Source organism: Spea bombifrons, chromosome 1 (genome assembly GCF_027358695.1).
Source record: "Spea bombifrons isolate aSpeBom1 chromosome 1, aSpeBom1.2.pri, whole genome shotgun sequence".
Taxonomy (NCBI): domain Eukaryota; kingdom Metazoa; phylum Chordata; class Amphibia; order Anura; family Pelobatidae; genus Spea; species Spea bombifrons.
Window position 1 is genome coordinate 91432119 of NC_071087.1, and position 24189 is coordinate 91456307.

Below are 24189 nucleotides of genomic sequence, written 5' to 3' on the forward strand. Positions count from 1 at the left end.
CTATCATTCATTTCTATGGGAAACTAAACTTCAGGGCACAACTTCAAACTTAAGGGCACAAAATCACTGCGGCTGTGTTTCACTTGAACTGAACAACAATTTTTGAAAATGTGTTTTCATGGAACGTGCCTCGGTCTGAGGTTCAGGGGTGCCCGTAAAATTTTCCCTTGGAAGGGCCAAGTTGGCATCCAGATTTTTAGGCCTGAGACAGGTGCTATAATCAATAATCCCACTGCCGCAGGTCAGCTGTACTTTTTACTTTGGTGAAAAATGGAGGCTGAACTCATTTTAACCATTGATCCAATTTAACATGAACTTTAAACATTTCCATTTACTTGCTAAGAAAGCATTGCATGAACAACACGGATGAATGAAAATACACATTGACCTTGCTTATTCATGGCATTTTCACTGCTCAAAAAAATCAAAAGGCTCCCTTTTCACAGTAAGCCAAAAGATTAAAGGATTCCCCTATTGTTGTTATTGAGCATTCTGTGAAATGTTTTCTTTGTAGTCATTTCGGATACAGATATCTGAAACCTAGAAACACCGAGGCATTTGCATCATGTCATAATCATGTTAAATTGAATTAAAAATAAAGTGGTAAGGGTTAAGCCCTTCTTGATGAAGTATGCACGGTATGTGTAACATCACGATACAATCTATTGGTTGCCTTTAGTGGTTTGTACAAGTCCTCAAATGCTCAATTGCTTAAAGCCCTCAACATTCTGTGTCATATTGATGCCACTTATTTCACAAAAATGTGTGTTTGATTAAAAAGGTCTACTGAAATTAGCTGGATAGATTGGTTATAATTACACTAGGAAGCATATATTGAAAATTAAAGGTGTTATCATGGAAGTTTCATACCTACCAAAATCCCCAGTTTTCACAGGACAGTCTTGATATCCGGGCACTATCCAAATACCTCGGGTAGCTGCTCCACTGTAGGGCTGTATCTTGGCCTAGGCATAAAAAGCCTCCTACACCGCCTACTCTGACTCCCCGACCCAGAGACGGCCCATACATGGGCCCCGGGGATTCTTTTTGTAAAAAAAGAAGTGTTTCTGCACATCTCTTTCTCCACGAATCTATCTGCTGTCACGACCACCACCACATTGGCACTTAGCGCGGAAGTTTTTCTACCCAAAGTACTGCTGCTGAAGGAGAAGCCCTCGGCAGCAGCACCCCAGGATTTAGATGATCCCAACAGTAAGGAGGCCAGGTAGAGGTAGGTAATATTGGAACGGAGTTGGATCAACAAGGTACTGGATAGAAGGATCTAGTAAAGGATCCTGCTGGGAGGAGAAGATGCCAAAACAATAGTCAAGAAAGCCGGATCGGTGCACCAAAATCGGGTAGTCATACAAGCCGGGGTCAAAATCCAGAGAGGGTAGTCAGACGAGCAGGGGTCAAAATCCAGAGAGGGTAGTCAGACGAGCAGGGGTCAAAATCCAGGGAGGGTAGTCAGACGAGCCAAATCGGTAGCCAAATCAGAGAATGTAGTAGTACAAAATCAGCAGGCAAGAGAGACGTCAGGCAAGCAAATGGTCAAAATATATCCAGGAGACTTGAACAGCACGGTGCATATAGCAAAGACCACAACAGGGTAACTGGAGAGAGGATTTCCGGATTTTTAAACCCGGCGCCAGACATAAGCCCCGCCCACTGGATGACATCACTGATGCAGCTCCAGCCGGCCATCAAGACCGCGCCTCCAGCTATGCGGTGATGACACGCCCCCGTCTACAACCCGGGAACCATGGATGCGCCGGGATCGGGTAAGTACTTGTTTCCATGGGTCTCCACCTAGGCGAGGAGCATGCTGAAGTGCAGAAGTGCACCAAGAGCACTGACGCACTTGGGGGGCAGTCCTCCCCAGGTGCCTGTCATCCGGGAGGTGCCAAACTGGCACACAGGGACAAGCTTCTCCAGGGCCAGTCCAAAATTGTTTGGCCACCCTAGGTCAGCCCACACGTGGCACTGTTAAGGTATTTGTGCCAAAGATGGTGCTCTTAAGCTGTTTGGGCACTCATATGGAACTATTAAGCTGTTTGGGGGCCAATATGGCATTGTTTAGCTATTTGGGCGCAAAGATGGAACTCTTAAGCTGTTTGGGCACAAATATGGCACTAATTAGCTGTGTAAGCACAAATATGGCACATTTAAGCTGTTTGGGCACAACACAAAGATGGAACTGTTAAGCTGTTTGAGCACAAATATTGAACTGTTAAGTTGTTTGGGCACATAGATGGCACTGTTAAGCTGTTTGGGCACAAAGATGGCACTGCTACGCTGTTTGGGCAAAAATATGTCATTTTAAATCTGTTTAGGGATGACATGTGCACTGCTAAGCATTTTGGGTACAAGAGATAGCACAGTTAAGTTGTTTGGGCACAAATATGGGGCTGTTAAGATGTTTGGGCACAAATATGGGACTTTATGCATGGCACAAATTATGTGTGAATGTACAATAACAGTGGTTACTGTTACACACATCATGCTCACATCATGGACTGCCCATGTGCTAATTCAACCAATTTGAGCATCTGTGATCTTTCTAGTATAGTTGACATGGATGACTGATCTTGGTGAAAATGGTTGAATTTACACTCAATTATCCCTTGACTGGCCCAGGGAGCTGTAAACTCCAGGTAAACCGGAGGTTTGTGCCGATTTGGACACCTGAAATTTTGGGAGGTATGCATTCTTTAAAGGCACTGTTGCAGCAAACTGTTACTGTGTACTGTATTATGTGGATGGGTGCCATTAAAAAGCATTATTATTTAGGTAGCAATAGGGTGATCATCTAAACTTTATCTGCATTTGAACTGTAGCTGTATCTTGTTCAATGTATAACACTGCAGCACATCATGAAGCTATATAAATCAATAAATAATAATGTCTCTGAATTGCTTTTGCCAAGATTTCTTAAACATAATGTTAAACTGAATTTCATATCCTATTGATATTATGGATGCAATATTATATTTTATTTATTTTTATCATCTAATGTCTTTCTATTACACAGAAAGTAATGCAATAAAGTAATGATATGTTAAATATAAAATATAATATACTTTAATATTTTATTTTAAAAAAACAAAACAGTGTGAGAATTGTTTTTATTATTAATATCTCCATGATTCTTGTTAATCAGCGAGCTCTTGTAACAAAGGCATTACACAGGGCAAGCCAAGTTAATTTTGCAGTAGAAGCTTACTGAGGTTGGACCCCATAATGCTCAGTGTTGTTGATGAGCCTCAACTCTCCAGCATAGTATTCTTAAAACTCACACGTTAGTGAATAAATCCCATTATAATGCCTACCACAGACCACTTGCTACGCTTTGAATTGATGAACTCACCTTTGTCTAAAAAGCTTGTAATCCATATAGTGTGGCCTTATAAACCAAAAACAATAGGTTTGGCCAGAGCTTCCCTGGCACGTTTGATAAAAATGTCTAATCAGCTGTTTTTCAAGCTTAGGAATATAACATTTCATTATTATTATGAGGCTGACCTTCACTCAGATCAATGTCTTTAAAAAAACCAAAACCTTATTCCGTAAGGTATTATCGCATAAAACACAATCCCTGTGTTGAATTGTCTCTTCCTCAAGGTGAATACGTGCATCAAGGTCATATCTTGTTTCACACTGGCTTATTCTTTCAATTTTCTCGCTAGAAGCTTGAAAATGTAAACCTTTTTTTTTTTTTAAATCTTATTTTATCTAGACAAAATCAAACATGCCTTTCAACTTCCATGTCTCCTACTATTGCTGTGTCTGAAGGACAATAAGAGAAAGACAAGGCTACCTTCCTATCAAACTATGAGCTGTTTCTCCTTTGTTCTTAGGCAATTTGTTAGAAAACACAAAGGATTCTGTACTGTTGCACCTACAACTACAAAGATAATCTCCCTGCAGTATATGAATTTACTGTTTGTCAGCTGGGTGTATTCAAGGTTGTCTAACCTGATGTAGCACCTCTTATTATAAGTATACGGATACTAGACAGCATTAATCTATGTGCATGACATACATTAGTTTATTATACTATAATTTAAAAAAAAAATTATAGTGTTTTCATCATTGGACATACTATCAATTTGCCCCATTGTTTTAAAGCATTGGTGGTACTTCTCCCTTTTATTCAGCGCGTGGTTTTAGTTTGGCTGAATTAATATAGGAACATAGAAAGTGATCTTCTCATTTCAGGTTGACTCCCTTTAAGTATTTAAATGTTTCTATCATATATTTCATGTTGTTCTTCCAGGTTATGTATGTTAAGATCCTTTAACTTGTCTTGGTAAGTTTTTTTTTTTTATCCTGTAATCCATAAACCATTTTAGAAGCTCTTCTCTGATCTTTTCTCTTTTTAGAGATGATGATGTATCTTCACCTTCTGTTACTAATCAGACACAGTTTTGACAGATTTTGAAACAATTCACACTACCTATAGTGAAACTCACTGTCCTATGGGCATTTTGTACATTAATCTAAACCTCCTTTTTCCTTTCCAATGTACCAGTTAAAAATAGGTTACACAAGATTAAAGGTTGCATCGTTTTCATGGCAAAGTGCAAAATGTGCTATACTGTTTGATGTCATGAAAAAATATTTTCCTTGTGGGTTATTATAGTACATTTCCTTTTCATAAAATTACATTTAGGACACTTGTTTATAGTGTTCATCTGTCTTATTCTATGCATTCTTCAATAGAATATGTGATTTGCAGAAGAGCTCTCCGTCATTTATATATTTTAAGCATTGTGTATTATCTTGAACAATATATTCAGACATGCTTAATTTATACAAGTTTCAGAATAGGGTATTTTTGGACGTTTCAATCGATTACTGGATGAGGCGGGTGGATATAGAGTATGCTAAATCGATCCCACTAATATGTCAGCAAGCCAGTAATCTTTGGCTCATAACGTTGACACAATAACTGGTCAGGAAACCAAATCTGAATGCAGTTCCCACTGCAAAGTGCTTATGAATGCTTATTATTTCATACAAATAAAGGAAGAGACAGAAGAAGCTAAGCTAAGACAATTTTTCCAGTAATTTAACATGCTTCATAAATACCGAAGCCTGCACAGATTAATAAACTGAATTGCACAATAATCCCAATTATCACGTAAGGAAAATAGCAGGGTCAAACAAGATTGTTTCCTATAAAATGGTTATTTGGCGTTCATATTTCTTCTAGTTTAATGGTTTCTGAACCTATGCAGATGCAGATTACTAAAATTGTCAATAATTTATTATAGTTATTAACTCCCATTCTCTGCTTCCTTATGCAATTATTTTTCACCACCACTGTGGGTTGTATGTAGTAGACCTATAGTTCGGCGTTTCTGTCCAACACTCATCCAAATTTGATAAGGATGAATCTAGGTGCCATCTTTCTGGGTTGGGCAGCTACCCCAACCTAGTTTCTATGACATATAACACGCTGCTTAAATGAAATACTTACCAGCAGTTGCGGGCCCTGGACTCCAACCAGTGTCCATCAACGCCCCAACACAAGAAAGGTGCTACAAATTTGAAATTTTAACATTTTCTTGCATTTTGCTTGACACAGACCCAGTGAAACAAATGTACAGGATATTCCTGATGACAGGGCCCGGGGTAACTGCTTTGTTTTGCCCTATCTACATATCATAAGCAAGTATGGCCACAGGATTCCGTCAGCACTGCAGATAAATTCAAATAGAGGGCATGGAATTCAATTTGACAGCAGAAAAGACCCTTTGTGCTTTGACTTTGTATCTGCTGGGAGACACAACCTTCATTTCAAATTTTCTTGAAGCAGGCGCTGTCAGACAAAAGGTGGGAGTAAAAAGCCTTATGCCTATCCCACACATATTAATCCCCCTATGCATTAAGCTCTACAATGATTGGCACATAGGCTATGATTTCCATAACACATACAGATTTCACAAGTTCATGACCAGCACATGTGCTGCTATGCAGTATGTGGGATGTATAATAGAGTAACTGATTTCATTTTGTTCATTCATCTCACACGTTACACTTTACCTTCATACAGTATGTTGGTTAACAACTCTGGATGGGAGCTATAACCTCATCCACTCTCTCAGTGATATAACAGTTTCTTATATTATATTTAGTTCACTGATCAAAGTACATGTACTGCACACTGACTTATATACGGTAATTCATGTATATATATATATATATATATATATATATATATATATATATATATATACTGTATAAATGCATGTTGCGCTGTTTTCTAAGCACCTTTCATTTATGAGTAAATAAACAATATACATGGTTTTAGTTTGACATATGTTTTGTCTCTGTACGTTTTGTCCTTCTGAGTAGCTGAAGGTAAGGGGATGAAACATGCCAGTCCCGTACAGCAGTCTGTCTATGGCTGTAATTATACCACACTGAGTTAGAGCACTTGCAATCTGCACAAAGCATACAATCAATAAAACTCTTTTTTTCACTTAACTAGGCAGTGTCAAGGTCAACTCAATGTTTTTCTCATAGCTACAAACGGTTGTCTTTGTGTACCGAATTAGTTGCTGTATGTTAGAGTTTCATAAACTTTTTCTTAAAATGATAAACAGATGATAGGGGAAAATAAAAAGGATATGAAAGACAAGTACGGTATATTCAGTTAAATCCAAACAGCATAGTCCAGGGAAAACGATCTTCAGTCTTGTTGAGTGTCAGGAACCTCAAGATTAGAGCCAGTGACCCTAATCCTGCCTATTTTGCTACCAGGTAGCTCTGTGGTTGATGGGATTCCTGTCTCCCAATGTTCCTTAACATCCTTGTTCAAGTTCCAGTCACACCTGTTGTTCATCCTGTAATTAGGGCCCATTATGTATCAGGGCTGCTCCTAACTACCCTTGTTAGTGCATTGCTTTCCTGGATCCAGCAAACTGGACTATACTTTATGCCTCTGCCTATTCCTCATGTACAGTGTTTTATTTTCCTGATTATGTATGTCTATGGCTATCCTGGCCCTGATTGTTTAGAAAAAGACCTCTACTATGTTCTTCAGCCAGAGAACTCTGCCAGTTTCCAGCTCAGTCTTGTGTCTGTAGATGGCACCCAAGATGAGGGCTAAGGCTGCAGCAAACAGAAATCAGAATTTCTATCAGAAAGAAATTCTACACTTTATGCCTAAATATACTTAAAACCTAATCTAGTCATTTTCCTACAAGAAACAATCAAAATATGAATCCACTCCATTGAGATATCCCATCTGTATTATTACAAAACACTACTAACCGCTCCAATCAATATTTAACACTGCAGCTAGACTAATCTTCCTTTCCCACCGTTCCTCATCTGCTGATACACTATGCCAATAATTCCGTTGGCTTCTCATACCCTCCAGAATCAAATTCAAACTTCTGACCCTGATCTAGAGTCCTTAATAACTCCGCATCCCCCTAAATCTGTACCCTCTTATCCAAATACAACCCTTACTGCCCTCATTGTTCTCGAAACACCATCACCTTTGCACCACCAAGTGCCGACACTTCATCATCGCTTCCTACTTGTAATTCCTCTATTTCTTTCCTTCCATCAACGAAGAATTCATATTAAGTATTTGGTAAGTAATTAAACATGCATTCTTCAACTGCAGTGTAATACCCTCTCTGAATTAGTAGCAGAAAAGCGCTCTGACTAAATTTAGCTGCAATGTGAAGCTGACCGGTGGAGGCAGCAGGGCACTGACGAACACATCTCCTGCAAGCCTATGAGCCAGGGGTGGGGAAAAAAGAGGGTAATACCTCTGCAAAATGCCTTCATGCATTTGCAAGGGGGACCTCAATAAAATTCAAAGGGAACACTCGGCAATAATATACCCCTTCAGCAACAGGGTTTTTTCATACGCTAAATACTGAACCATGTGTTGGTTCAACCAGTTTTTCCCTTTTCTGGGAATAGTGTGTCTGTATAAAAGTTGATTTTGAGCAGTTGTTGGGTGCATTGCTGTTTTCACCTAAAGTTGTTTTTTTACATTAGGTATGTTGTGTTTGTAACTGGAATTCTGAACAAAGAAATGAAAAAAATATTTCTGTAAAGCAGACAACCCAGGGTATGTCCCTAGAAGCTTTTGGACACTTGTAATGAAGCAATTTGGCCACCAGTCACTGACAATGTTATTGTTCAGCTGATTCTTCAGGTTATTTTTGGTTTTGTGGCCATTACATAAATTGGAATGTGCCCATTACCATTTCTAAGCATGAAATTTTCATATTTTGCTTTACTAGTCCTTTGTCTTATTTGGGATGTTTTAACTACCCCCCTAAAAGTAGATATTTTTGTAAAGCAGACAACCTAGGGCATGTTGCTGGGAGTCTATATATTGGGTAAAAATGTCTTTCTAGGCCTAAATTGCATTTGAAGCAGCTTAACATCACCTCAGATCAACATACTTCCATCAAAGTATATATTTTGTAAAGCTGACAATCCAGGGTATTTTAGCAGGAGCATTTAGATGCTGATTATGCAGATGTTTGGCCAACCTTATTCAGTCCAGTGTGCCAAATGGCTTGTCAAGGCAATGTATAGAATATATATTGAAATGCAGCATGAAGCTTCCTATAGCTTCCTTTGGCAGTAGTTAAGTAAGTGATGTTTGTGAACAAAATGATTTGAAATTATGTTTAGATTTTCTTCAAATGGATTTTAGAAAGCAGTGAACATTGCTTTATACTTTTTCTAGTTCTATGTATTTTCCCTCAATTTAGAAGATTACAATATTCTACACCAGCTACATTATCAGGAATAAGCCCGATGACATGTGAGTCATTTTCTTGTTGTAAAAACTATATTTTTCAGCTTGCTAAATCAATAAATTATTTTAAGATTTACAAGATAGAATGCAAGTATTCTGACAGATTTATTCATTATGGGACTTTCAGATAAAATCCCAGTGGTAGATCAATACATCATGTCCAAAGTTTTTTATTTTGATACCGGTGAAGCAAAAAATGTTTCTCTCGCATCGAAGTCAGGAATGTTGCTTAGTTATTCTGTTTGGAGGGAGTGCCATATTTATCTTCTGTGCTGATCTAGGCCTAACCCAGGGCAGTACCACCAGCCGCTCCCGCCACCCCTCCTTTGAATTCCAAGAAATAATGCCATTTCCTAGTGCTCTATCTTTTAAGGATCTTCAGAACTGGTTGGAAATAACCTATGGATGACCGTGCCTGCTTGCCACAGTCCTCTATAGTGTTAATCCGTAATCTCTGACTATTTTTAAGGTCAAGTGAAGCAGTAGTCAGAATATTTTTAGCCTGATAATAAGTTTTGGGTCAGGGGTTGTTGACATTCTGTTACAACCACAACTAGCCTAGATTTGTTCCCCAGGTGAGAAAAGTGAGCCCCAAGTTAAGTCAACTTGTATCTACTCTACTGTCAACTGGACACAACTCAAATAGAATCCTAATTTAAATGCTTGCAGAATGCTGAAGGGCTCTTTTGATTGCCCAAATAACATACCACAAAACAGCTAATTTGTTTGCTCATTATAACATGTCAACATCATGTATGGTTAATTTTATTTCATATAAGTAATGGCCATTGGCTTTACCATATGTCTTCTGTGAAGTATATCAGTTTGTAGTTATTGAAGGGCACCTGCTGTGTTAGGTGGGATTTACCATGGAAACATAGCTTTCTCATTTTTTGTCCTTCTTCAGTGTTTGATGAGAAGCTGGATAGGTAATTTGTGATTTGCCGAGATATAATCTATGTCCTCCACTCTCACAGCTAATCAATTCAGCATTCAAATCTCAGAGTTGAGAGATAATGGCAAATACAAGAAACATTGTGACCATCATTTGCATCTACAAAATCTCATCATATGCATCAATCCACATTGTCCTTTTCACTTGAAAAGCAAATGTACTTTTCAGATAGCTCTGGCCACATTTAACCTTGTATATTGCCTGTGATGTAAATCTACTGGGGTTGGGGAAGCATGGAAACATAGTACATCACTTGATTGCCCTGAAATAGGTAAATAAGGATATACAAACCAAGGAAGAGTGCATTATATAGACATACTGTAGTGTTTTAGTGAAATTGGAATGAAATTTGAATTTTTGTTTTCTAGAACAAGGGTATCAAACTGAAAATTAAAACTACTAAAAAGTAAATGTCAACACTTTAGAGATAATGGTTGGTTAATAAAAAAACATGTACAATGCACTCTTCTTACATAAATGATTAAATTAACATATTATTAAGTCTACATCAGATCAACTATGTTAACATACTAGAAAAAGTGAGTTAAAAAACAGAGCTATATTGTTCCAAGTTAATTAACAGAAATGGAATGCATTACTGCTTTTAATTTTATTTTTTTCATTTGCTGTGTATGTAAGGATTGCTATTCAGTAACCTGTAAAAGATTTATCTGGCATCAATTCCCGTACAATGTGTGTGTGTGTCAGAATGTGTGACCGTAGCGGGAGCTGTTAATCTATTTTTATGCATCGATTAATTCTGGCAGGTTCAGGTGGCATTTATATTAGAGTGAGAATTGTGTCTAATGTAGAAAGCAGGATGAGTAAATTTCCTGCATTACATACCAATAATAAGCTAATTCAATAACAAATTACTGAAATCAGTGGTATATCTAGGACCCAGATTTTTTTGTAGGTTTCCAGGCACAAGAGTACACAAAGGGAAGGAGGGATTTTAGAAAGCTTGACTCAACTAGCTTATTCCCACTGTAGCTTGATTAGCTATAATGTAGAGCATAATAGACAAACATACTATTACTAATAGTACACTCGGTAAAAAAGAAACGGTCATTCTTCTTGTGAAACTGGCAATCATCAGTATTTGGCAGTGTTAAGTATATATACATTATAATGTAACACTTACAAACAAGTATGTCAGTCACAAGTCATCATTCTGTCATAATAAAGTTATCCCTTTCTAAAGCCAATTAGGTGATTATTTGTTTTTTTCATGGTTTTTACCTGTTCATTCAATTAATGGGAGAACCACAAAACCCTAAACAAAAATCCACACTGACTTGGATCACTGTACGCTATTTTTACAAGAACATGTTGGTCGCCATTAGGGGGTACGACCGATACTGTTGTACTGGGCCCAGTGGCTGTGTGTGCATTTGTGGTAAAACAGCATGTTATTAGGTGTCCATATAAGGGTATTGGTTAGTCTAAACCAGCGGTCCTTTTTGGCACCAGGGACCGGTTTTGTGGAAAACGATTTTTCCACGGACCGCGGGCGGGGTGTTTTGGGTTTGGTTCATGTGCATTGCATTTATTGTGCATTTTACTTCTATTATTATTACATTTTTAATATAATGAAATATATTTGCAACTTCCCTGGTTGTCTTTCCATCCATAAAAAGCACATAAAAAGCACATAAAATTGTGCCACTCTGCCCTCCAGATATGCTTTATGCCCCCCCCAGATATGACACTCTGCCCCCTGTTATGCTTTATGCTCCCCTGATATGACGGTCTGCTCCCCTAGATATGACACTCTGCCCCCTGATATGACTTATGTCCTCCCAGATATGCCACTCTGCGCTCTGATATGCTTCTCTGCCCCCGATATGCTTTATGCCCCCCTACCCACCTAGATATGCCACTTTGCCCTATAGATATGCCACTCTGTCCCCCAGATATGCTACTCTGCCACCTATATGCTTTATGCCCCCTAGATATGCCACTCTGCACTCTGATATGCTACTCTGCCCCCTGATATGCTGTATGCCCCCTACCCACCTAGATATGCCTCTCTGCCCCTGATATGCCACTCTGCTCCTGTTATGCTTTATGCCCCCCTAGATATGCCTTATGCCCCACAAGATATGCCACTCTGCCCCCCTGATATGCTTTATGCCCCACTAGGAATGCCACTCTGACCCCCCCTTACTTACCAATGCACCCCCAGACTCCCAGGTGCCTAGTGGGGGCAGCCAATGTACGTCTGCGCGATGACAACCTCTGCTGCTGCTCGTCACATCCACTGGGGCTTCTATGCCAGAGCTCCATCGTAGAAGCCCCGGCGGAAGTGCCGGCAGCAGCAGAAGTTGTCTGCGCGCATTGGGCAGAACTTCCCCGGCTGCCAGAGAGGAGAATACAGATCCCCTGCAGGGGGATCCTCATCTCTGGCAGCCGGGGGAAGTCTGTGCGATGCGCTCAGACAACCTCCACTGCTGCCGGGGCTTCTATGATGGAGCACCCGAAGCGCTCCTTCACAGAATTCCCGGCGGAAGTGCCTTCAGCAGTGGGGTTGTCTGCATCTCACATCCACGGCTGCCGAAGGGGAAGATCCAGGTCCCCTGCAGCACTGTGGGGGATCTGGTTCCTCACCCTGCAGTTTTCAGGGCTAAATGAAAAGAAGATAACACCCGCCCGGCGCCCGGAACTGCCGTGCGTCCCGGTTGCTTATAGGCCACGGACTGGTACCGGTGGTTGGGGACCCCTAGTTTAAACAATTGATTTAGTTAATCTCTTTAAAATGTTAGGATATGAAAAATAGGGTACTTTGGTATACCGTTTTTTTATGGGACACTCTTGGGTTTACAGCACTGTCACTTTGCGGGCAGTGGGGGCCATGGGCTGGATCCTCTGATCTACCCTAACTTGCCCAAGGAGCTGTAAAATGAATGAATGTACAATTGTGTAAAAAGAAAGTACATCCTCTTTAAATTCTGTGGTTTTACATATCAGGACATAACAATTAAATTTCGAGAATTTTGGAGGAAGTTGCTGTGACACCCTCCCTGATCCTCCAGTGGGGGAAGTGGACATCACTGTAATCGCCAACTGAGGGCAATATGGCAGAACCTGCGGTGACATCCTCTCCGCTGATCGGGAAAGACGTTACTACAGCACCGCAATTTTGATGAAATTGTTTGGAAATGCCCTTATAACCCTTCCTAGATTGATGGGCAGCAACAACTGTTTCTCTAAGATTATTGTTTTTCTCTTTGGCATTGTGTTAACACACACCTGAATGCTCCAGACACATGCTGATTATAATTTACTCAAGGGCATTTAATTAATAGTACCTGTTACCTAGCATCCTACTACCTATGGAAGCAGTAAGGATTTGCTTAGATTTTTACACATGGCTTCTCCATTTTGGCTTTATTTTGTTGAATAAATCATGAAACGAGGTAATACGTCATGTATTTACCTAGTTTTTAGACCTGCTGAGGAAAAGAGGATTTTTGTTGATGTGAAACCATAGAATTCAAAGAGGATGTACTCTCTTTTTAACACAACTGTATATCCTGTTACTGCACAGACCTCCATTGCAGCTCCCGTGTGGCCCCTCAGCATCTCTGTGCTTAGTTAAGTGCCTTAAGAAGGCTCATTAGCTACGTTTGGTTTGTGCAAATAATTACTATTATAATTAGATAAAATAATTGTGAATACTGCCCCTAAAGTCATGATGTTTTCAGTTTTTGGCTATTAAAGGTATAACCAAGTCCAGATTAAAGAGCTTTGAGCCCTGGAGCAATTACGCAAAATACTTTTTTCTCTGGGTTTCCTAAATTCTTTCCCTCATTTGCTAACATATTTTCCTTAATTTTTTTATCTTGTTTTTCATCCTGTTTAATATTATTATGTATAATATGTAACATCTATCCTGTCCCTCCACATAAGTACATATACACAAATATATATATACACACACATATTAACACACACATGCATAAACACACACACACATATACAGTATATACATATATACTATACTTGTGCAAATGGACCAAAAATGATTCAGACAAATGTTTTGTTTAGATTATGGTCCATCTGTTTTCGAACAACAAATTTTTAGTTTGGATGGAATTTGAAGGGCGTTTTCCATTCAGAAGAGAAATTTGTTGTCACTATCATTCGCTCTCTCTCATATTGTCACACACACTCTCTCAATGTCTCCCTACTTTCTCCTCTTCTCTTGCTGCCCTTTTCCAAAACTGCACAGAGAGGCCAGGATAATGCAGATAGATTTACAGAGAAAGAGAGGTGCAGAAATGTTGTCTCCAATATTCTGGCCTCACTGTGAAGTTTCCTCCGGGAATACCCTCTCTCCGTTCCTCCAATCAGGGGAGAGGTTGTGCCTAAGTCAAAAGTCAAAGTACTAAATGCTCACAATGTTTCCATTAATGTTTAAAGTTGACCATGCTTCTAAAAATACAGGCATTGCTGGAAGTAACCAAGAGGTTTTTGGTCCATTGTTTCTAGACCCTTAAAATGTTGCCATTAAATTCATAGGCAAGTTTATTAATCACAAATTTATTGTGGCTTGTAGCTTCCTCACTGTGGTGCGCACATGTTTGTCAGAACGTTAGTGGGAGCAAGGGTCTTCTTATCTTAACAGTTCCTAATGTAAAACGAAGAGCTTTCGGGAATCATTCCTAACATGAGCCTTATAATGCAAATCATTGGGATGACATATTTAAGTGAGATGACTAATGCATTATGAGTAATGCACAAGCTTATTTTCACTCACAGCTGGTGTGCATACTTATGAAGTAATCAGTAAGGTAATAATCACTGATATCATCAGGCAGATCTGTTCACTACTCCTGAATGAATTTATGTTTAATAGTGATTTCAGAAGTAGTTGGCATTTGAGAATCGCAGTGATCTCAACTAAGCCTGCTTCTTTGAATTCTCATTTACACTACTAATGGACTAGAACTGTGTTGGTAGCAGAGGCGTATCTAGGGTATGGCACCTATGGCTCATGCCATAGGCGCCATTTGAAGGGGGCGCCAGTGAGCGGCTTTCAAACGCCATCTTTTTTTTTTTTTTTTTTGATGCGGAGGAGAGAGAGGGGCGCCTAGCAACCGCTCGGCGCCCCTCGTTCTCCCCCCGCATCAAAAAAAAGAAGACAGCGTTTAAAAGCCGCTCGCTGGTGCCCGCTGCTTCACTGCTGGGTGCCGAAATATGACGTCATATTACGGCGCTCAGCAGTGAAGCAGCGGGCACCAGCGAGTGGTGCAGGATGACAGCAGCATCGTGCTCCCGTCGCTGGACTTCAAGGTGAGAGAACTATGGGGGTATATAGTGGCTGGGGGGGGTATATAGTGGCTAGGGGGGGTATATTCCTTCAGTGCTGAGATCACAAGTGAATTTCAATTGATCTGGGTTTGTGTGTTGATCTATACCTGCTATCGGCAGCAGGGACTAATATTTATATATATATGGGCAGCAGGGGCTAGTAAATGGGTTTTAGATATTTGGACAGGGGCGCAATTTCAGTGCTTGCCATAGGCGCTTTTTTCAGTAGATACGCCTCTGGTTGGTAGTACATGTGACATGCCTGTCCGGGGCTGGACTGGGATAAAAAATACACAGTGGTATTTAAATCACAACAGCTCATAAGGTTATTAACTGTTCTCATACAAACAAATAACCCGGACCCAGTACACTAACAGGCATTAGCCTTGTATGCCTTAATGCTAGTCCATGCCTGTATATGTCTAAAAGACACATCTCCGTGCTCACTTCCATGTCATCACCTTCCTGTCATGATACCTGTTTGATTTGATAACTAGAAGTACTCTTTTCATCTTATAGTATTCTGGTTCACCCATCTGTTATTTCTTGTAATGTGATGTAATGAAAGCTACTTATTTTACAGACATTAGTGTCTGGTGGCATGTATAGTTTGCCTCTGAAAAACGTAAGAAATATAGTACATAACAGATATATGGCCATACATTTTCCACCACAAATTGGTGTAATTCGCTACTTTCTGGTCCTCAAATAGCTGACACAGAGCAGTGTGCCATATGAAGTCATATCCTGTATTCTCAACTGAGTGGGCCACATCAAAACCTCAAGAGAGCAAAGGATAGAAGTATTTGCAAAAAGGGGCACAGATCTGTGAGCCTTTATTGCTTCATGCTTTGCAAGGTATGGCCTAGGGTAGGACTGTTTTTAAATGGATTACCAGAGTCACAGTCACAGAGTCATTGCTGTTTAAGCCAATTTAGAGAATGCGGCTCTATAGAATTTAAGGAAAGAATGTCCAGTATCCTGTGCCTGCATGATGATGTCCATTCTACAACATGTAGAGGACTGAGAATGTGTTAGTGGTTATTGGATCTCAAAAGAACTTGCATATAATCTGTTGCATTCCCAAGAAAGGTTGTTGTTTTTGGTGTGATTGGGTGTAATGATTTCATTGTTTTGTTTATTTTAAATCAACATGCTAATGTCTTTCTGCTTTAGTTAATGTTCTGTTCCAATAATTTGATGTATTAGTATATAGGTTCACTTTTTTATGTTGTTACAGGATCATAGGGAGCAACCCAACATTCTGGTACTTCATGAGGAGTCGAGGGCTCCACAGGAATACGAGGGAGTGGCAATGGACATTCGACATGGAGATTTAAATGAGACTGCTGGATTAAAAGAGGTAGGGTAGTTATATCTTTATTTGAGCCTGATATGTACAAGTATACAGACAGGTTGGAAAAAATAGGGAGAATTGAGGATTGATTTTTAGGGTGAAGTGGTAAAAGTAGAACAAATTTCAATCCGTGTGTACTGACTGCTGAATGACACACCAATTTACTATGTCTCTTCTTCTTTGATAATGTCACTAGTCACTGGCATATAGGGGTGTATAAGGCATATCTGGAGGACGAGTGGCATATCAGTGAGGCAGAGTGGTATATAGGGGGTTTAATGCAAATCTGGGGGGCAGAGTGGCAAGCCTGGGGGCAGATGTGCATAACTGGGGGGCAGGTTGGCAAATAAAAGGAAATAAAAACAAGAAATGCATTTTTCTCAATCATAGTTTTTTATTAAATATGAAAAAAATAGTTTACATGTGAATTAATATTTACTAGTAAAGCTTTTTTCCTATAGGGTAGTCTTATATTCAGGCTTTTTTCCCCCTAAACTAATATTCAAATTTTGTGGGTTGTCTTATAATCAGAGCTGTCTTATAATTGCGCAAATACGGTATTCATATACATGAAAAAATGGTTACATTTGTAAAAAATACAGAATGTCATTTCTCAATTGCCATAAATATAGATTAAAATAAAGAGAGGGATGGACATACAAATCAGAGATTTTCAAAAGGTAAGAATGCTCCACACATACCTACTACTTCAAATTGACAAATATAACATGGGAGTGGCTTATTAAGCAGCTTAAACTCCTGGACCTTGTATTATTTAAGGAGACCGTGTAATGTCCCTGACACCCCTAAAATAGAAGAATGCATTATTTAAAGTATTTTACTATGCATTCTCCCAAATTGAGAAATTACTACTTGACACAGAAGTTGCAGCTATGCTTTAAAAGCTGCACTCATCCTCCACGATGTGACATTTCTTGACATTCATTGGCTGCTTAACGCTGTCAGTCAATGGTGGGAAAGTGCTCCCAATAAATTCAGTGAGCCCAAGGGAAAAGGGGAATGGTTGAAGTGCCCCTTTAATCAAGATACAAGTGTTGGCCCTTGAATGCCCATCAACATCAGCTCAACAATAGATTATCCATTAAATACAAAATACCTTAAATATTCTAATACTGTTCTTTTGTTATTCAAAAATGTGTTTGGAAAACAGTGGTGCAGAGATCGAGAATGAGTGCAGAATGCATACAGTTCACATACCAATGTATTGATCATATCAGAAGCAGCCAACATGGAGTTGAACTGGTCAGACACCAAAAAGCTGAGTCTTTATTTGGACACCTTAATAGCTTAATAGGGCTTAAGGATTGCTATTCTTACAAGCCCTTTTGATCCTGTGAAATCCTCTGGCATGTGCCTTTTCAGGATGCAGGATCTCCTGTGTGAAAGATGCAGTGTATCTAGGTGTTTAGAGACTGATCTCTAAAGCCGCGATTTCATAATAGAGCTATACATAACTCTAATACATTGTATTTCAATTACAATTTTAAACATAACGTGTTAACAGATATCACAACACACATGCTAATATGCAAAGCGTTTTAATAATATGGCATTTTCTTTACCTTTATTGCTCTTATGTATATTAATTATGCTGTTGCCTTTAAGTTTATATTGCCAGATGTGGAGCATACCACTGATTGATTAGTTGAGAATAGTTATAGAATGATAAGGTCAGATTTGATGCCCTAGACTTTTTATAGGTAATGTATTGTCATGGCAGTCTGCATTGTGATAGAATTCTACATCTAGCAAGATGATGGATGATATAGACCTGCCAGCTATTAATCTTCTTAATGTTCCCAACAAATACCTTTACATTTGTGTAAGAGATGCCGTAATATTATCCTACAACGCACAAATATCTGTCTACTTAGAGATGAGTATATTCTCTAGTGGAATTAGATTTAATAAGATATTTATGGCGTGTTTGATTATACAAGAATACTTTTTTATGCCAGATCCAGTGGATGTGAAAACCATACATTCATTTCAGAATCTCTTGACCTTTAATAGGACATAAAGGCGCCAAGCTGTGTATAGGAAAATGCTTGTCTCCTTCATTCACTATTTATTGAGCTATTATATGTCACAACACCGTTGATTGACAATCTGTCACTCCATCTGGTGTAGATTACAACTCCTATTATGCCTAGGCACTGAAAAGTAAATAACCAGGTTTTCTTGAGAAGCTTCATGCTTTTTAAGACAATGAAAGAGACACTAGCCATCTGGCAGACTGGGCAAGAGCTCACCCTAGATTGAGTGCTGCAGTGTGTGGCCACTGGCTGCATATACTCGGCAGCACGCCCCATCAGCAAGCTGTTGACTGCACGTATGTCATTACCTGGCCATAGGCGTTAAAATGCCAGACCTGCCTCGTTATCCCTAGTCCAGCCCTGACATGAAATTTAGGTTAAGTCCAATTATTTGTGACAAGACGGCTTACATGCCAATGAATAGGCTGGCTCAGAATAAATACATTTTCTAAGTAAGGGCGCAACTGTAAGACTAATCCAATAGCTTTAATTTAAAGTTAGGGTGAACAGTGTAACAATACATCACACAGCTCCTTCCTTCTGAGTGCCATTACATTCAGCAGGGATTTAAGTGCCAGAAAGGAAGTTTCCTTTAGCTGATGTTACTGAGGAATCCCCATGATGCGCAGGGATTCAGGGGGGTCTGTAGAGACCCCAGTCAGATCTCCTGCCACAGTAACTCACTGATTGGTTGCACAGAATGTGCCAGTATGTATGTGTTGTTTTAAACTATGTGTGTGAGTGTTTTGTGAGATTTGTGAATATTTGCGTGCTAAAACTTAAAGTGCTGTAAAAATTATTAGCCCTCTTCCCGATTTTTTTATATTTTGGCTTATTTGTCACAAATAAGCAAAATGGTGGCTATTTTAACATTTTCGCCGTGGTTGTGTTTTGCTGTAATTTTCTTCTTTTCCTTTACTGTACCCACACAAGGTTTGTATTCTTTTGTTCAGGACAAGAAGGGCTTTCTTAAGGTACCATTATTTGGATCTAATTAACCATAAAAAATATAAAATATGGTGAATTTTTTTTTAAAAAGCAGCTTAGAAATACCTCATTGTTTTATGTTTTCAAATCTGGTAATCCAGTCCCCATGTCCTATTTGGGACATTTTTGCAGCTGGCTAATTTAATTTACCCCCAGGGTATTTCAAATGCTAGTATTTTAACCCCTTTAATGCATTCATTATACTACCAGGCTTTGTCAAACTCTGTTGTGGTAATTTTTTCCACAGACATTGTACTTTTGGTATGAATTTACAGCTCCTGATATATATCACTGTTAAACAACACACCACTATGTGTTCAGCAACATCTACTGAGTACAATTATACCACCCATACATGGGTTTGTTGGGTTGTTTGGGAAGTAAAAGGCCACATTTGGGAGGTGCACATTTTTTTTTGTTTTAATTTTGACAGCTGGTCAGTTTGTGCCTATGCCCTATTTGTGACATCTTTGAAATCAGCCAATTAAATTTACCAAACCATCAAACCGTATATTTTTTAAAACTAGACACCCCAGAGTATTTCAAATGCTGTTTTTGTTACTCTGGGATCCATTGACCTTTATGGCTGGCTGCCGTACCAGTACTCAAAGGTCTCAAACAGGATCTTGAGAGAGATGTATAGCCTTTCAATATGGTGAAAGGGCCGGTCCTAGGATCGATCATACCTATAGGACCCCAATATTTTTTTTTGTGTTGCTGGATGCCTCGATGTTGAGACATTACAGCAACACCAGCGGAGCGAAGAAAGCAATTGTTGATTGCTTTTTAATGCTTGTTAACCCCATGATCATTTCATTTATTAAAAGTAAATAGTTCATCAAAACCTTTATCATCCATAAAAAAGTAATTGTCCCCTCTAAACCTAATATCTAGTTGTGCCCCTGGGGGCAACATCTGCATCTGAAATATTTGCAATAACCGGCGTGGAGGAATTTTGGCCAATTCTTCTTGACAGAACTGTTTTAATTCAGCCACATTGGAAAGTTTTTGAGCATGAACTTCCTTTTTATGGTTATGCCATAGCACCTCAATCAGATTCAAGCCAGGACTTTGAGCCATTTTGTGATTTCGATAATTGCCCTGCTACATAACCCAACTGTGCTTTGTCATGAAACTAATGGCCGGATATTCTTCTTCAGGATTTTCTGGCAGAATTCATGGTCCTATCAATCATAGCAACCAGGACATCACACTACCAACACCATGTTTGACTATTAGTATGATGTTTTTATTGCGGAATGCTGTGTTAGCTTTATGCCAGATGTAACGGGACCTACGTCTTCCAAAAAGTTCCACTGTTCATCAGTCCACAGGTTGTTATCCCTATATAAAAGTCCTGCGGTCGTCAAGATATTTTTTGGGCAAATGTGAGACGAGCCTTTGTGTTCTTTTTGGTCAGCAGTGGTTTTCACCTTGCAACTCTCATTGCAATGACATTTTTGTCTCCTTCTTATTGTGGAATCATGAACACTGGCCGTCACTTTTCAATACTTGTTTTATTTAACTGATGTTTACATGTTCAACAGGACTGGCAGTAATTATGCCTGGGTATGGCTAGTGAAATTTTCTATTATGCATGAAATCGTAATTTATAAAACACATTTTATGTTTACTTGGGTGATCTTTGCCTAATATTAAAATAAGTTTGATGATCTGGAACATTGTGTGTGACATATATGCAAAAATAGAAGAAATTGGGAAAGGACAAATATTTTTTCACAGCATTTTATATGTATGAGTGATGTGAGTTATGTTCTTGTTTGAGTTCATGTGTGTGAGTACTGTAAGCAGTGTGTGGTGTGTTTGTGAGTTGCAGAAGTATCTGAGTACTCTAATGTCTGTGGTTGAAGTTAGTTGCATTCTGTGTGTGCCTGTCAGAGTTGTAATCTGTGTGGGAGCATGTGCGTATGTGTGCTGTAAATTGTGGGAGTGTCTGCAGTGAACAGTATGAGTTGTGTTCTTGTGTTAGTTCTATTAGTTGAATGAGTGTAGGAGTGTTGTGAGCGCATGTCTGTGAGCATTGTCAGTGCTTGTATGAGTGCATGACTATTACTATGGTGCATTTGGTTCTTGCGTGTGTTCACCTCATCTACATGTTGTGAAGTGTATGTTTTTAAATGTTTGAGCGTCCGACTACGTGCTGTGTGAATACTGCAAGATTTATGAGTGCCTGTCAGCCTGCATATTTATATGTATGCGTGCATCATATTACTAAACGTAACTGTGACGTGAATAATTGCCATGTGCATTTAAGAATGCATTTATGTGCCCCTCAATAGGCGTCTGTAGATTCTCTGTCCTGCTGTTTTTGACACACCAGCACTACAGTAAAAATAGAGTAATATATCCTCATGAGGAGTCTGTCTAACGTACTGCTTATTTTTTTGAAAAGGGCCCTAAGAAGCTTAATCTGCCCTATTAGAAAGTTGCACAGCATAAAGAATTCCCCTGTATAGAATTTATTTTCACAATGGCTTGAGAATGGTCTACGTCATGGTCATTATTTGGTACCATTTCAAACAAATATACATAATCATTATTTAACACATAGCCCCGAAATTCTAATACTTTTGTGGGAAAACTCCCAATTCTCCTACCTCTTTATAATGCCCAAAGATCATTCTGTAAAGTATATAGCTCCCTCTTCCCACAGTCAATAATAGGTGTGTAGTGTTTTGGAGAGTCTTTTTGGGTAAACATCCTGGCTAGAGCTTGAGGTCTACAAAAGGATGCAGGGGTCGTGTTTCCAGTGACACAACATCATACCTCTGGGCTCCCCTGGCAGTATGTTTCAAGGCAAGTGTTGCATGCCTTTCCAAATCTGCTTTTGGGTAAAGTGTCATTCAAATATCATGTACTGTAGTACATTTTTAGTATTCCAAACAGGGTTCAAATATTGACAAGGAAGGTTGAGCAAGCCCAGTGCCTCACTAAGAAACATTGATCTGGGAAAGTACATGAGTTTAAAATAACTTTAATGAGGCACACAATTATGTTGCCCCGGGAATCAGAGTGGATGATGAACTAAAGGATTTGTTCATTTGTTACTGCATAGAAGCAATGAAAGACTTGGCTTACAGACCTGTCAGCAGTGGAATTAAACTTAAGTAAGACACTTGGGACATTGTTAACCTGCATGGAAAGCTTTGTTTTTGAAAGTATTAAAATATATTATTATTATTATTATATTTTATTTATAAAGCGCCAACAGATTCCGCAGCGTTGTACAAGATGTAAAATTTTACAGATAACGACAAGTACAATACAGCAATTGACATACAGATACAAGAGGAATCTAAATTACATTTTTATCCTAATTAAAAACTCAAATTACTGATGATCTGTAACTTGTGTGTAAATATTTAATCATATGACATATTATGAAAATGTCGTAAGTATTAAAAAATGGAAACTAATTTACGCAGCCAGAATAGAGATGCAAACATGGTGGCAAAAAAAGGAATGGGTGAAAACTAGTGAAATTCATCACAAGAAAATGCTGCAAGCCCCACCTCGCGTACATCATTTTAATTATGTGTATTTATGTTTGTAGGAATCCCTTTGTAAAAGAATATCATACTCCTCTACTCACACTTACTCATCCTATAGTTCTAACCATTGCAATGCCACTCACTGTTAATTAAAAGTTATGAATCTGTACAAAATTATATATATGACACAAGACATATATTAACATCTTGCATGTATGTATAATAAATTAGTTGTGTATTTTGTTTAATTTGTAACTTTTTTTTCTATGCAGACTTGGACTGAAACAGTTACATCTCCAAGCAAGGTTAGTAGTGGTAAGGGTTGCCAGCATTACGCAAGAACATGCTCCTTGCCTTAACTTTCACTTTTCCATTTAAAATGTAATTGATGGCTGTGACATATAATGCTTGGTAATGTATCTCATTACTACTACATCAATCAAGATATCAGTAACAATTTTAAATTATAATGTAAATTTATGAAAATACTGTTATGGATATGCTTATGTATGTTGTTAGTCACCAGAATCAGGAATCTGCACTCACTCCCCACAGGAACTCAGGTGCTTAGCTGTGCCAGGAAGGGCCAGCTCCCCAGTAAATCAAAATAGAAAAAGGCTCCAGGCACTCATGGGTTCCATCAGGCAGATTTATTGGAAGAGATGAACAACAACGTTTCGACCTCACGATGAGGTCTTTATCAAGTTGATATCAACTTGATAAAGACCTCATCGTGAGGTCGAAACGTTGTTGTTCATCTCTTCCAATAAATCTGCCTGATGGAAGCCATGAGTGCCTGGAGCCTTTTTCTATGTATGTTGTTAGACCTAGGATAGGGCAGGCCTTGAGTCTTGCATGAGAACTAGAAATCGGAGCACAGGACAGACAGAGATGATTGGATGAGCGGAGAGACTGGGTGGGGGTGTATTTAGAGATGAGTAAGTAGTGGAACTGCGATGAAGGGCTTTGAAGGTAAGAGTCTGATTTTTGAAAGGAATCCTGAAGCGCACAGGCAGCCAGTGAAGTTACTGTGCGTGTTGGGGGTAACTTGGGAGCTTGGGGGCCTAAGTGTACAGCGGGCAGGGGGCCTCAGAATTTTTAAGACCCAGGCCTTAAGCATGTACTGCGCCCCAAGATTTTTGAAGATGGCCCTGGTAAAATGTAGCAGGGTGTGTACTTTAGAGTACACTCAGGGCTGGCCCTAC

General features: G+C 39.1%; 1 protein-coding gene across 4 annotated transcripts in view; it reads left to right on the forward strand.

Moving 5' to 3' along the window:
- Positions 1-24189, forward strand: part of SLC24A2 (solute carrier family 24 member 2) — a 72167-nt gene that overhangs the window by 16534 nt on the left and 31444 nt on the right. For all 4 annotated transcript variants that reach the window (XM_053465884.1, XM_053465887.1, XM_053465886.1 and 1 more), the window contains exons 3-4: positions 16312-16434; positions 23257-23289. In XM_053465884.1, coding sequence (XP_053321859.1) covers positions 16312-16434; positions 23257-23289 — 156 coding nt within the window. The remainder of the gene's footprint in view (positions 1-16311; positions 16435-23256; positions 23290-24189) is intronic.